At 48.3% G+C, this 13,886-nt stretch overlaps 3 protein-coding genes and 1 pseudogene across 5 annotated transcripts; 1 reads left to right on the top strand and 3 right to left on the bottom strand.

Moving 5' to 3' along the window:
* Window positions 1-445: 445 nt before the first annotated feature.
* LOC123431164 (heavy metal-associated isoprenylated plant protein 39-like) lies at window positions 446-1,434 on the bottom strand. Its single transcript, XM_045115003.1, has 3 exons — window positions 1,270-1,434; window positions 1,085-1,157; window positions 446-954 (listed from the first exon to the last, which is right to left on the bottom strand). Exons 1-3 carry the CDS (start codon window positions 1,282-1,284, stop codon window positions 656-658), a joined length of 387 nt encoding a protein of 128 aa, XP_044970938.1. The 5' UTR covers window positions 1,285-1,434; the 3' UTR covers window positions 446-655.
* A 3,052-nt stretch (window positions 1,435-4,486) lies between these two features.
* LOC123431163 (heavy metal-associated isoprenylated plant protein 39-like) lies at window positions 4,487-5,643 on the bottom strand. 3 transcript variants are annotated; one of them, XM_045114999.1, is made up of 3 exons: window positions 5,507-5,643; window positions 5,302-5,377; window positions 4,487-5,090 (listed from the first exon to the last, which is right to left on the bottom strand). In XM_045114999.1, exons 1-3 carry the CDS (start codon window positions 5,519-5,521, stop codon window positions 4,708-4,710), a joined length of 474 nt encoding a protein of 157 aa, XP_044970934.1. In that variant the 5' UTR covers window positions 5,522-5,643; the 3' UTR covers window positions 4,487-4,707. The 3 variants fall into 3 exon arrangements, with proteins under 3 accessions (XP_044970934.1, XP_044970936.1, XP_044970937.1); XM_045115001.1 differs by having other exon boundaries at window positions 5,302-5,374; XM_045115002.1 differs by having other exon boundaries at window positions 5,302-5,362.
* A 2,231-nt stretch (window positions 5,644-7,874) lies between these two features.
* LOC123428279 (ubiquitin carboxyl-terminal hydrolase 3-like) lies at window positions 7,875-10,835 on the top strand. Its single transcript, XM_045112472.1, has 9 exons — window positions 7,875-8,024; window positions 8,108-8,239; window positions 8,487-8,531; window positions 8,686-8,797; window positions 8,980-9,038; window positions 9,131-9,205; window positions 9,590-9,638; window positions 9,722-9,798; window positions 10,581-10,835. The coding sequence occupies exons 1-9, from the start codon at window positions 7,941-7,943 to the stop codon at window positions 10,668-10,670; spliced, it is 723 nt and encodes a 240-aa protein (XP_044968407.1). The 5' UTR covers window positions 7,875-7,940; the 3' UTR covers window positions 10,671-10,835.
* Window positions 10,733-12,228, bottom strand: LOC123428277 (annotated as a pseudogene).
* Between the last annotated feature and the right edge of the window lie 1,658 nt (window positions 12,229-13,886).

The raw sequence follows: 13,886 nt of genomic DNA, 5'->3' as shown, positions 1-13,886 counted from the left end.
TGTGCTTAGTTTGCGGTAGTCCTCCATCAACTTTATATTCTAATCGTCAAGTGAAGACTGGATGCGCAGCTGTGCTATTCAGATCCGTGTATTTTCTTATCATCATTTCCTTTTAGCAAAAGAGAGCTTCCCTCCGATTTTATTAACAAAACGATCAATTCAACGAACCACAGATACATAGCCGAAGCGAAAGACGAGCATCATAAGTACTAACTACTTCCTTTGTATCTAAATACTTGTAGTTGAAAACTACAAAGAACTACTGTAGTATAGAAGGCGTACTTTTTACCTGTTCCATCTGATCAAACATAACATCAATTAGTCCAATAGGCGGTTAGAATTTTCTTATCACCATTGGAGAGCACTCCATCATCTTTCTCTGAAAAAACAACTGCAGCAATTCTATCTGATTCTTCACCGCACTTTTCTTTTAACTACCTGATAATTTTCATTTCTGAACAACATACTGTAATTATGTACCTGCACATTACATTACAAACTAAGCAGATGCACAGGCACATGCAGCTGCCGGATCACCGGCGCAACTTACACACCTTACACGGCCATATATATAACGCACGCCGTCGATCACCGGTGCAGGTAGGCTGATCGATCGGCAGCGGCAGGAAGGGAGAGAATCGGCGGCGCGCGTCGATCAACAGATGACGCACGAGTTGGGGTCCTCCTCGGCGCAGTGAGCGAGGTGGTGCAGGTGTGGGTGGTACGGCGGTGGCGGGTACCAGTACGGCGGGTACGCCGCCAGCTTGTCGCCCTCCTTCTTATCGCCTTCCTTCTTGTCGCCGTCCTTCTTCTCCTCCTTGGCCGGGCCGACGGAGAAGATCTGCGCCGTGGGGAAGGGTTTGCTGCGTAGCTTGGCCACGACGGCGATGGGGTCGACGGTGCCGACGACCGTCATCTTCTGGTCCTTCATGTCCACGGCGATGTGGTCGATCCCTGAGGCAAGCGAAGCGAGAGTTGTTGTCGTCACAAGCGTCAAATTCAGACATGGATGACCGCCGATTAGTCCCGCCATGATTACGAGGAAGCAGAGCAAGAAGATGAGAGAAACAGAGGATTTTACTACCATGGAGCGCGGAGACCACCTTGATGGCCTTCTGCTTCTGCCTGTCGTCGTGCACGTCCAGCTTCAGCACAACCTGAACTCCGCATGCAGCCGCCAGGCAACAAAACAAGATTAGCAAAACGGGCCGTGTGCAATCGAAATCAGAAGAGAAATAAATCATAAACCCATAGACCGCAAGCAATCACCTTCATGGCGGCCATCGATGCAACGGCCCGACCAACCGGGATGCTATGCTTCTGACGGTCGGTCTCGGCGACGATGGAGCGCTATGGTGTGCTCTGGGAGTGGGAGGAGCGACGGCGCGGTGGCGGGCCAATTTATAGGGAGGGGCTACGGGGGAGGGGCCGTGGCGCCGGGGTGCACACCACGTCAATAGCCTTGCGCGCCAAGGTCTCGGGTTCTTTTGTGGCTGGACTCGGCTGGTGTGGCGCGGAGGCGGAGGTGGAGCCGTGTGCGCGTGGGGAGTGGAGACGGAGCGGGACAATGGCCGCGCGCTGGCGACGACCTGCCGGAGTCGTCGTGCACGTCACTTGTCTGGTCTGATGTAAACGTCCTTACGGCAACAGCGACGGCGCGTGGTTTGGCAGGCGCCGCCGGCCGCCGGCCGCCAGCCATACATGGTCGGGTCGGAGAAAAGAGAGGGAAATTACGAGTTCATTTCGTGACACATACCGTTCATGATTTGGATGCTGTGACATCGATTTGATCGTGGCGACTAGCGGTAGCTGCAGACAAGTAGTTTAGCCGAAATCCCGCCAATAGTTTAGCCGAAGTAGTTAGGCATTAGCAGCTCGGGCAATCTCGAAACCAGAAAATTCGCAACAAATATAAAACTTGAAAAAACGGAAAACAATATAGACGCTCAGTCGCTCAGGCATGATGCCTGCCGGTTACACTGTCGTGTAGACACAGAAATGCCATGGACGCGGCCTCCTCCACGACGTCGCTCCCTCGAGTGCAGAGTGATCTGTCATGGAAATTTCGGGGACAGAGGCATGATGGTGCAAAAGGCGGCTAGCCTTTTTCTCCTTTTCTGGACAGGCGTACGTAATGTACCTACGTAGCTAAAAGGGAGAGCAATAGGTGTGGTACCAGTATATATATGAGTACAAATTTCAAGGAAAAGAAGTCTGTTTTAGAGATAAAATAAAAGACGGATTACAATTTTTAGACTGCCAAATATATCTACATCAAATATATCTTTAACATTTCTCCTCAGTGAGAGCGGTAGCGTTGCAAACAACAGATTCACCGTGGACGGTTAGACTAGAGAGAATAACATCCCACGGGCCAACATCCCCCCGCAGTCGCACCGGAGCGTCAGGGACGGTGTCGCGTCGCGGACGCGTGGACTGTAGAGGAAGACGATGAGTTGCTCAAGCGAGGTGATAGCCCTTTGTGCCATTGTCGAGGTAGCCGAGAGCATGAGTGGTGTAGCTGTTGTCGAGGTAGGCGTGCGAAGAACGTCATGATCGATGTCAAGTTGGGGTGGCCGGTGTGGAGGTAGTCACCGTGGAGCCGCGGTCGCAAGGATGCGTCGAGTTAGTCATGGGCGCAGTGGTGTCGAAGTAGTGGTGCACGGTAAGTAAACGTTGTTGATAACGCGTCGCGCCGGGTTTGTCAAACCCGGGTATATATAATGGACGAAGGCACACATCGGTGTTACCAGCATTGGGCATGCGTAGACGGACAAAGTCGGTTTGGCGATGCATTGCTCCAGGCTTCTCAGGCCTGGGAGCACATTACGGACGAAGGCACACGTCGATGTTGCCAGCACCGGACATGCGTAGGCAGGGACCTGCACATAAGTTGTACGCCATGTCGAGGAGGCTAGCAGAGAAGGACTCGACGACGGTTGCGGCACAAATTGGCGGGGGACTATGTTGCCCGCGGTGGTCGGAGTAGACAAAGTGGTCGGGAAAGATGAAGGCGATTCTACCGATGAGCTGGGACTGCACGAAGATGAAAGGGGTGGACAAGTGACGCAACTTGAGAGAACGAGCTGCGGCAGCCGAAGAAGAGCGGCGGCGGCGACTGAGGGAGTTTGGGACTAAGGGATCTTCGGGCTGCCGGTTTATCTCTTATGGGCCGGACAGGTGGGCCGCTCTGTGGAAGGCTGAGCTATAAAAAGCAACTCCGCCTTCAGGAAGGAAACCATCAAGGCGCTAAAGTCGCACCGCTGGATAATCGGTTGCGCGTGCAAAGCAAAACGCTATTTCGTGCTAGTTATTTCAGGCGCCCGCTCCCGCCCGCGCAACACAACTCTCTCTCTCTCTCTCTCTCAATCTCTCTCTCTTTCTCGCGCGCGCGCCGCTGCTAGAGAAATCGCCGGATGGAGCGCGCCGACGACACCCGCTCACCCCTCCTACACCCGTGACCCCTCCCCAACTGTCACCGCCGCAGCAGCAACAACAAATCCTAGTGCGGGGTTAAGCATCTCTGTCGGCGCTGCTCCTCCAAGCTACGGCCTCATGTGCAGCTTGTTCATGGCGCCACGACCAATCGTGTTGGGTGTCCGCCGTCAAGCCACGGCCTTCCGTCAAACGATCAAATGTTAACTTGTTCTCTTGTTTGTAGCTCAATATTGCACTAACCCTGTTTCGAGGAGAAGAGTAGAAGACCAACCATTGGAGGATTGGAAGGCATGGGTGGCTTCGAAAGCATGGGAGCTACCATGAACGGCATGGAAGGAATGGATGGCATCGAAGCAACCATGAAAGCATGGGTGGCTTCGGAGCAACCATTAAAGGCATGGGAGCATTTACTGGAGGCATTGGTAGCTTCGGAGCTACTATGGGAGGCGTGACTTTTGATTCTCTCATGAAAGGCATGGGAGCTCCTCCCGGTGACATGGGTGCACGCATGACTTCCGGAGCGTCGGACATAGCTTCACATTATATCGTTGAAGATGGTCTCATGGATTGACGCATGGCTAACAATGCGAGGACGACGAATCGTCTTCGTCCTCGGGCGAAGACTCAGACGAAGAAGAAGATGAGACATGATTGTTCATATGTCATTTGTTTGTGCCTGAACTTTATATTTGTCATGATCTTCCTTTGATGATTTTGAACTATGTCATGTAATTCAACTATGCTATGTTGTTCGAATGCAAAAAATATAGGTTTGTAATATTGCATAGTGTGGTTGACTGCTCGCTCGGGCACGCCGTCAGACGGGTGTTTGCGCTCGCACGTTGAATTTTGCAGTGCCTGCTAGAACGGCAGTGCCGTGCCTCATTTTGCGTCGCCTGCTGGAGCGGCAATTTAGCGCTGTAATTTTTTTTTAACATGCCGCACCGAGCGCGTCTATTGAAGTCGCTTTAATTCTATTATAAGATGTTGCTGAAATGCAGGCATTATTCACTCAAGTCAACCAAACGTATCCCTAATGAATGGGTACTTTTAAAAACCAAATGCAGCAGTTTTATTTACTACTGTAGTTCTTCTCCACACCGTAATTCCGTATCAGGCAAGCTCAGCGGATGCGGAGGTAGTTGGCGGATCACCGGTGCAGTATTTAGCTCGCACGGCCACATACATAGCGCACGCCCTCGATCACCGGTGCTGATGAGTCCCGAACAATCGGCTGGCATGCAGGCCGGCTACAAAAATGCGCGCCGATCAGCAGATGGCGCACGCGTTGGGGCCCTCCTCGGTGTGGACGAAGTAGCAGCACGGGTGCGGGTGCTGAGGCGGCGGGTAGCAGTGCGGCAGGTTGCACGGCAGGTACACTGGGACGAGCGTGCCCGCGTCGTTCGTGTTGCCGTCCTTCTTCTTCTCCTCCTCCTTGGCCGGGCCGACGGAGACCTCCTTCTTTTTCTCCTCCTCCTTGGCCGGGTCGACGGCGACCTTCTTCTTCTCCTCCTCCTGTTTGGCCGGGCCGACGGAGACCACCTGCACTGTGCAGAAGCGCCTGCGCAGCTTGCAGACGACGTCGACGGGGTCGACCGTGCCCACGACCGTCATCTTGTCGCACTTCATGTCCAGGACGATCTCGTCGATACCTGGGGAGGGAGGGAAGGAAGACATGGCCGTCGTCAGAAACTCAGAAGTGGGAAGCTGAGACTGAGGTATATATGGTGGATGAGTGAGTGACCTCCATGCATGCATGTTTACGACGAGCAGACCAAGAACACAAGCTAGCAAGGTATAATGCCGGACGTATTCTGAGAAAGTGAGAAGAAGAAGAAGAAGAAGGGGGAGTAAGTAAGTCACCACAGAGAGTGGAGACGGCCTTGATCGCCTTGCGCTTCCGCGTGTCGTCCTGCAGGTCCAGCTTCACCACCACCTTCTGCCCGTCAGACAATCGATCAAAGTAACTACTCCACTTAATTAGTACTCCCTCCGAAAACTAATATAAAGGCGTTAAAATCGCAAGAGGAATTAAGAAATGCCACTTCGATCGGCAGTAAGCAATGACCTTCACGGCGGCCATCGAGCCGGCGGCCCGACCGGGATCGACGAACTTGGAAGGGTGGGATGAAATTGAACGGTGCGCCGGCTTCTCTCCCGGCGAACGATGGAGCTGTATGGGAGTATAATCAGGGTGTAGCTGGTGACGGGGCCGGCCGTGTGGTTTTATAGCAGGAGGCCGTGGCACGTACGTGTTGTTGGGGGTTGGGACAGTGGGACTAGGGCGTCCGGGGGCGTGTGGGCAGGCAGGTCTGAGCGCTATTGGAGACTGCGGGGGCATACGTACGGTGGCGCCGGGGAATGGCCACGACGAGTCGACCACCGACGTCTAGCCGGAGTCTTGGTGCGCGTCCGGCCGGGGTGGCTACTGGCTAGCTCGGTCGATTGCGACTTGGCGAGGATCTTGATTATTGACAGACTTGGGCTTGTGAGCTAATCAGGCCGACCGATGTGGCGTTGGGGTGTCAGTGCTGTGGCCCGGTTGCCACTCTCGTGCCAATGGTGCAACACGTACGTCCGTGATGCGATGGCCGTTGCTGCAAACAGCTAGCGGCGGCGAATGGTTAGTTGGCCCGGCACCCCAGCCGCCAACCAACTATCACCATGGCCGAAAAACAGAGCATGCATGTACGAGTTTATTGCCCGACTACTACCCAATAAACGTTTAGCGGTGTAGTTGGAAGCAAGTTCCGCCGATCGATCGCACAGGAAACGCGCAATCAGCCTAGCTAGAAAGTGAACCTCGCCGCGTGAACTTTGCTTCGTCCCCGGCACCGGCGGTCATCAGAGTTACTTTTGCTAAACCTAAAACAAAACGACCTAGTTCTTTTCTTTTTCTGAACCGGGCTAAACACCTTTCCATTAACTGAATAAGAGCATAGTTATTATCTTTTTGTATGTAAGAATGCGATAAAATTGGGTCAAACTGGTTATCCAATTTTATAGCATTCTGCCGATTTATTTTCTCAACACCTACTAAGATTTGAAAAACAAAGCTCTTTCTTAAATGACATTTTAACTGCTTTATTCATATGAGAACAAACAGTGGGAGTTTTAGATAACGTAATTCGCAACCGCAGTTTTAGATAACATAATTTGCAAGATAGAAATATAATACTATCTCCGTTCGAAAATACTTGTCGTAGACATGGACATATTTTGTTTCAGATATATCCATTTTTTTTTATTTGTGTGACAAATAATTCCTGACGCGGGGAGTAGTCTCTAACACCGCCAAGTTGATGTTGACGAGAATAACCCCCCACTAGAAGAGTATCGCTGTAGAAATGAACCATATGCGCCGTCACCATCAAGGGAATCCTCCTTGAGGATCTAGCGGCAGCGACTAGGGTTGGAGTCGTGCGCTTTTCCTAGTGAAGTTCCTTTTATTTATTCGACATGTTGTATTGGGAGCACCGGTAATCACCAGATCAAAAAATGTTCATGGATAGACGTGAGAAATTCACTACCATGATATCTTGTGTAAGTCACCTTACAAGATTTTGAATCCAATTATATCACAACCTAAGAAACACGAGTTAATTGTGGTTATGAATATGTGCAAATTTAAACTAGATGTAATATTCATATCATCATCACTATCAATTCCGAATTCCTTGTCCATTTTGCATCATTATCACCGTTAGAAACCAAAATCAATTCATTTCATGACCCGGGATGTTTGAATTTAACTTTAAAATTTATCTGTACCCACTTGTCTTCTGATGGGCGTCCCTCTCTCGCGCATTCATCGAGTCTAGCTCCTGACTCGCTAAAAGGGCGAGCGAGATGGGCATGCCCATGCGCGTGGGAGGCCACAACATCTTTTCCTGTTTTTTTACGTTTTACGTTTTCTATTTTCTATTTTGTATTTATCTTTGTATTACAAACAAATCTACAAAAACATTTTAAAAATGTTATAAAATTATTTGTAAATTGTAAAAGAAGTATTTGAAAAATATTAATCAAGCTATTGAAAAATGTTAGACGTGTATAGAAAGCTGTTGATCATGTATCAGAAAAAAGATGATTTTTTTTATCATCCATATAGAAATTTTAATCAAGCATTTAGAAAATATATTGAACAAATAATTGATTAATGTAAATCAAGCATTTGAGAAATTTTAAATGTTTACAGAAAAAATGTTGACCAATGTGTTAGAAAAAATATTATTTTTTATCATGTATATAATTTTTTTAATCAAGCAGTTGAAAAGGATATTGAAAATGTTAATCAAGTGTTCGGAAAATGTTAAATGTGTATATTCATGGGCATTGGGCAGCTGGGCCGAGCTTGATGTTGGGAGGAAGAGCAAGCAACTGGCCCTCGCCCGCCAGTCGCCTCCTCCTTGTTCCAATCCCTAAAGAAAAAAAAAACCCACCTTGTTCCAAAAAGGGAGAAAAAAAAAACGGCGCCCCCGTTGACCTCCGGTGAAATCCCCATGGCAGCGCCGCCCTCCTCCGCCTCTGCCTGCTCCGGCGAGCGGTGGCCTCCACTGGAGTCCAGCCCAGAAGTATTCAACCAGGTTTACCGACCTTCTTCCTGCTGCTCCTATCATCTCTACTGTGAGCGTCTATCTGACGGAACTCCTCCCCGCGGCGGGCGCAGTTCATGTGGTCGCTGGGAGTCCCCCGGGGCGAGGCCGAGTTCCACGACGTGTACGGGCTAGACTCAGATGCGCTGGCCATGGTGCCCCAGCCCGTGCTGGCCGTCATCTTCTGCTTCCCCGATCCGCCCGAGGTACAGGACACGCTCCAGAAATTTCATTTTTCTCACTTGGTCACTCTGCGCTCAACTCACTTCGTTGCTAGTACTACTGCCAATTTACATTATTGACATTCATATGCGAGTGTTGTTTGTTTATGTGAAAATGTGTGAAAGCAGTCCTATTTTGTTTTGGTATTCCCTAGATTAGTACGTACTATACTACTATCAGGGAATTCAGTACTTTCTGGAGTCACCCACTTATTCCTTCAGCCTGATGCAGGATCCAAGCGCTCCTCCAGAACAAGTCTTGGCTACTGAAGACAAGGTGAGCAGTTTTTTGTTTCTTGTAGTAGATCGCATGACTATTCCTTCTCCAGGTATCAGTATGAGATGAGAGTTGCAGTTGGAGCTGATCCGTCCATCGTAACAGGCCCGTATCAAGCAACACATTTGCCTTTGACATATGCCTTCTGCAACAGGACGCTTGGGATCAGGTCTATTTCATAAAACAAGTGGAATCATTAGGAAATGCTTGTGGAACTATCGCTTTGCTTCATGCTGTTGGAAATGCACATTCAGAAATCAGTTTATGTAAGTTTTCTTTGCGTTTTCGTATTTCTATATCCTCCTGTGATGTAATTTGTCCTGTTGTTCGAGTGATTAAGGGGGCATTGATTCCATGTAGGTTAACAGAAACTGCAGTATGTAAAATGATTCCATTCTGTGATGTTGCCTCTCTGTTTTTGTTAAACAACTTATCTTGTCTTTTGTAGTGGAGAATTCAGGCTTGGACCTGTTTTTCAAATCAACAGCCAGTATGGACCCATATGAGGTTCTTCTCTCATGATTCAAGCCAGTCATCCTTACGTTGGTCACTCTCACAAGGTTTTGTGTTATCCTTTTTATCTTATGCCATACCTTTAGCGTGCCAGAGTGTTGGAGAAGAATGATGACATGGCAAGAGCTCACTCATTGGCTGCCAGTGCTGGTGACACAGAGGTACTTGTTATATATTTTTGGCTTATGTGAACTGGGATTCTATGTCAAAGACCTAAATGATCATTACAGCAGCTAATAGATTGATGTGTCGGGAATAGATAAATAACCATGTAGAGCGAAGTTTCTTCATATAACTCTGTTGTAGTCACCACTCACCAGTGTGGTATTTTTTCTTTCCAAAAAGGCAGTATGATCATTTTTGAGTATCTAACAGACTACCACAGGGTATATTTCAGTATGATTTAGCCATCCCTTATGGTCATCGTTTTTTTCTGTAGTGAAAATGCAGAAGAAAAACATGGGAGCATACAAATATTTGTTAATCCGTCTTCTCCTATTTTCGTTGAATACGCTTAACTTCCATACCTGTGCCTTGTTTGCCAGATTGGCGACATTGTAGAAGAGCATTATGTTTGTTTCACAGCCCTCAGTGGTAAGTCTTCGTGCTGGTCTCTATGTAATTACTTAGTTTTGATTGTTTTTCATAGGATGGTGATGAGTGGCATATGTCTGTAGGGGCACTTTACGAGCTTGATGGCATGAAGAGTGGACCAATAAAGCTTGGTTCCTCATCTCCTGAAAGTTTACTGCAGGTATTGTGAAAAAGGCCAGTGTTATATTTGCTTGTACTGGCTTGGACAGCTGAGCTATCATTACACTTATGTTGTTCAAGCTGTATCAATGATCCATCCTGTATGTCATGGTAAGCTTTAAGCAAAGGCCTAGAATAAATAGAGAGCAAACATCTGAGTAGTGGCCATTTACAAGAATAAGCTACCAACACGTAGGATGGGTTATGGTGGTGACAGTACAAATTTGTCAATTTGTTTGATGACATAGACATTCTAGAGACGCAGTTGTTTTGTATCACCATGCATGATCTCCAGAGCCTGTAGGGCCTTAAATAGAACAGGTCCGATGGTGCACTGGTAGATTCAGTTACTGGTGCGGAAAGAGTCGTGGATTCACATGCTGCTGCTAGCACCTTGACGTGTATTACTGACCTGTTTTATATTTGAGATTTGACAGTCAATGACTCAAATGAATATCTAACTATCAGCAGTGACTGCTCATGGCCTGGGAATAATTGATGCTGGCAGATCTAAAGGGGAAGTTCAACTGAAATGTCATTCGCATATTATTGACGCACTACAGTTTGAACATATACGCTCACGGGACGAGATATAAGCTAGTTTCATGGGCCGATGGGTGTAATGCAGTAAACGACGTTTTGTTGATATGCGTTGCAGTTTTTGTAATCATATATGCTGGTGCTGCTAGCTGCCTTGACCTTCCTTTCAGTGGTCATCTAATTGCCCATTCTCAACTATATCTCCCCTGCTTATGATCATCGTTGTTCTTTTTATTCAATCAGGATGCCGTGCATGTCATTAAGGCCATGATGCACAGGATTCCCAATTCGGTGAACTTCAATGTGATGGTGCTATCAAGGAGCCCGAAGTGAAGAGGTGATGTTTCTGATAATTTATCTGCAGTTCAGCAACTCAAAATGACTTGCCGAATCATTCAGAGCACGGCCTCGATCCTCTGTTGGTTGTTAAACATGTAACGAAGGGATTTGTGCTTGATCATACGGAGGCCACGCATCATCCCTTTGCCTTTGCCGCCATTCTCGTTGCGAGAACGATTGCAGTTGCCATTGTGGGAGCCATCGGTGCCACTATTGTGTTGGCCATTGTCTTTGCCTTTGACGTTGCTGCCATTGCCTTTGACGTTGCTGAGCTGAGCGCTACCTCCATACCGGTGAAGAGGGCAAATTCCTTGACGGTTTCCATCTGGTTCCAGTCCTTGTTGAATTTCATGGCATCCAAGAAGTCCACGACGATGAACCTGCCGGAACCGAGGCTGACGACACAGGGATCACGCAAGTTGTCTGGCTGCCACTCCTCTGGCAGGTCATCCCGGTCCCAGATCCGCATCTTGTCCGGCGGCGGCTCCTCCCCTCTGATGATGCCCGAGAGGTCAGCAGCGCAGGGGAAGTTGTTTGAGACGCCAAACCAGAGCCCAAGCTCGGGGACGTAATCCGCTTTGCCGTTGAAGGGCATGAGCCAGTCGCCAGCTTTGCTCCACTCACGAGTCTTGATGTCGAAGCAGTAGGTGCCGGTGCCCTCGGCGCCGGCGATGGAGAAGCAGATGGCGTCGCCGACGAGGGCGTGGCTGACGACCATGGCGTGCTTGTGGTCGCTGATCCACGGCGGCAGCGGGAGGAACCTGCTAGATACGGCGGACGGGTGGAACCCCCTCCACACCAGGGCCTCGAACTGCGGCCGAACCTCGGCCTTGTCCGGATGGAGGAGGCCATCGATGATGTAGAGGTCGCCGGTGTCGTCGGCGTCAGGGAGGTGTAGGTCGGTCGGAGGGACGGAGATGGCCATGGGCATCTCCTTGAGTCCGTGGAGGCATGGCAGGGTGTCGACGTAGCGGGAGCCGTCGTCGACGGCGTTGAAGCGTAGCATGCTGTTCCCGCGGTCGCCCAGGATGACCTTGCTCTAGGAGGCGGTGGGGAAGAAATGGACGGAGCGATTGGCCTCCAGGCAGGGGGAGAGTTGCGGTGGCCCCATGAGCACATCGGGTTTCGGCGGATGGATCTTGGGCGCCGCCGCCTCGGCCGTTGTTAGGTCAGTGCTGCGGATCCTTCTCCTGTTGGTGGCATGGGCCCTGGTGGGCGTCAGTGTTGGCAGCACCTTGCCATGTTCGGCCGCCTCTTGTGCCGTCCGGTGAAACAAATCCATCTTGGAGAGGTCCAAGCGCCGCAGCAAATATAGGCGTTTGTGCCCGTCGTACAACCCTAGGTTCAAGATCTGCCGGATGCCGCCACTCATCTTCTGGGAGGGTAAACAGATGATCTACCGCCGGCGAATCTGGAAGGGCAGAACGGCGGTAGAACGACGGGGGAGTGGGACGATGAGAGCAGGCAGCGCCTTCTACTCAGGCGTGCAATTATGGCCGGCGCGTTTTTGAAGTGACAACCTCCTTCTCGTCGGCGTCGCCGCCTGCACCCTGGAGCGGAGCGGCCGGCAGCAGCGGCGGCGGAGGCGGCTCTCTATCGGAACCCACGTCTCTTTTCTTTACTTCTGTTGGATGGAGGAGGTTTTGTTGGGTCACGCGGAGGCCATGGATGATGGGATGGGCCCGACGACATGTTTTCATAGCGATGTTCGTGATGCTATAATCCATTAGAATCAGGACCCGTTTACCTACCCAATCCTTCTACCACTCTTGGAATTAAGCTTTTATTTGTTGCCGTCGTCGTGAAGAAACTCTAGGATAATTAGTTGTGTCTTCACAATAGTGCACGGGTTAAACTGTAGCATATCTTAAAGGGACATGGAGTATTTGAGCTCGAGCTCAAATGCATCCGTATGAACAGTAAAAATAAGAAAAAAATTCAAAAACATCTCAAAACATTCTGATTTTTTTTGTGATGTACTTTGGCAAAAGTTTAAGAGCTTGTAAATTTTCATCATGATATCACATTTTAGTAAGGCGTGATAAAAAAATAAAAACGGTGCTCTGAAAATGATACTTTTGAAAATATTTTGAAACACTAATTTTGTTTTTTCTGCCACGCCTTATACAATGTGATATCATGGTCAAAAAATTGCAAGCACTTAGAAGTTTTTTCAAAGTTCATCATAAAAAAATTCAGAATTTTTTGAAATGTTTTTTATTTTTATTTCAATTGTACTGTTCATGCAGGTGCATTTCAGCTCGAGCTCAAAAGGGTACTTTCCGTCTTAAAGCTCATTTGAATTACAATTGATTTCTAAAAAAATAGAACCATCGAAGTATTTTTCTGAGCATGCTAATTCTCACAGCAACCAATAATGTTAGTTGAAAGGTGCGTTGCATCGTGCAGCTTGCTAGTAACCCCTAAAAAAACCTAATTTTCTTTTTATAGAATCTCAAAATTGTACGTATAACATATTATCTTGATTAAGAAAAACTTCATTTACGGCAATTAACACATCCATCTGTTCTGTTATTGATTCAATGGTAATATTGAATGCTTCGAGCATCAATTCAAAAAATAAATAACTAGCAAAATGTCCGTGCGTTTACATAGAACAAAAAAGCCAGGAAACATTAGATGGAAAAATAAGGACATTTCTTCGAACACAAGAAATATACTACTCCCTCCGTTCCTAAATGTAAGGTGTATTAGTTTTAAAAAAAGTCAAACCTTGTTTACGTTTGACCAACTTTATAGTAAAATATATAATGTTTTACAATACCAAATATATAAAATACAAAAATATATTTCATGATAAATATAGTGATTATGATTTGGTATTCTAGACCTTGATATTTTGGTATACAAACTCGGTCAAAGTTAGACAAGTTTGACTTTTATTTTAGAACGGAGGGAGTACATGACTAAGCTTCCTAGGATTAAGGTGGTGTTTGGTTCACGGGCGAGGTTGGGTTGGCTAAGGACATACCTAACCACGTGGTTGGGGATATCCTCGTTCTTGTGTTTGGTTATAAACAAATATAGGTGGTTATGGACAATCAATTTTATGTTTGGTTAGAAGGATGGGAGATGCAACCGACGACCACCCCGCACGCGCATTCACTCTGCCGCCCGCACGGCCAGTACGGCCAGCACCATCGCATTCTGCCAGCAGCGTGCGCCCACTGGAGCCGAGCGCGAAGCCCC

The sequence above is a fragment of the Hordeum vulgare genome, chromosome 2H (assembly GCF_904849725.1).
Source record: "Hordeum vulgare subsp. vulgare chromosome 2H, MorexV3_pseudomolecules_assembly, whole genome shotgun sequence".
Lineage (NCBI taxonomy): Eukaryota > Viridiplantae > Streptophyta > Magnoliopsida > Poales > Poaceae > Hordeum > Hordeum vulgare.
Note: the sequence above shows the minus strand (reverse complement) of the source record. Positions and strands in the feature narration are given on the sequence as shown.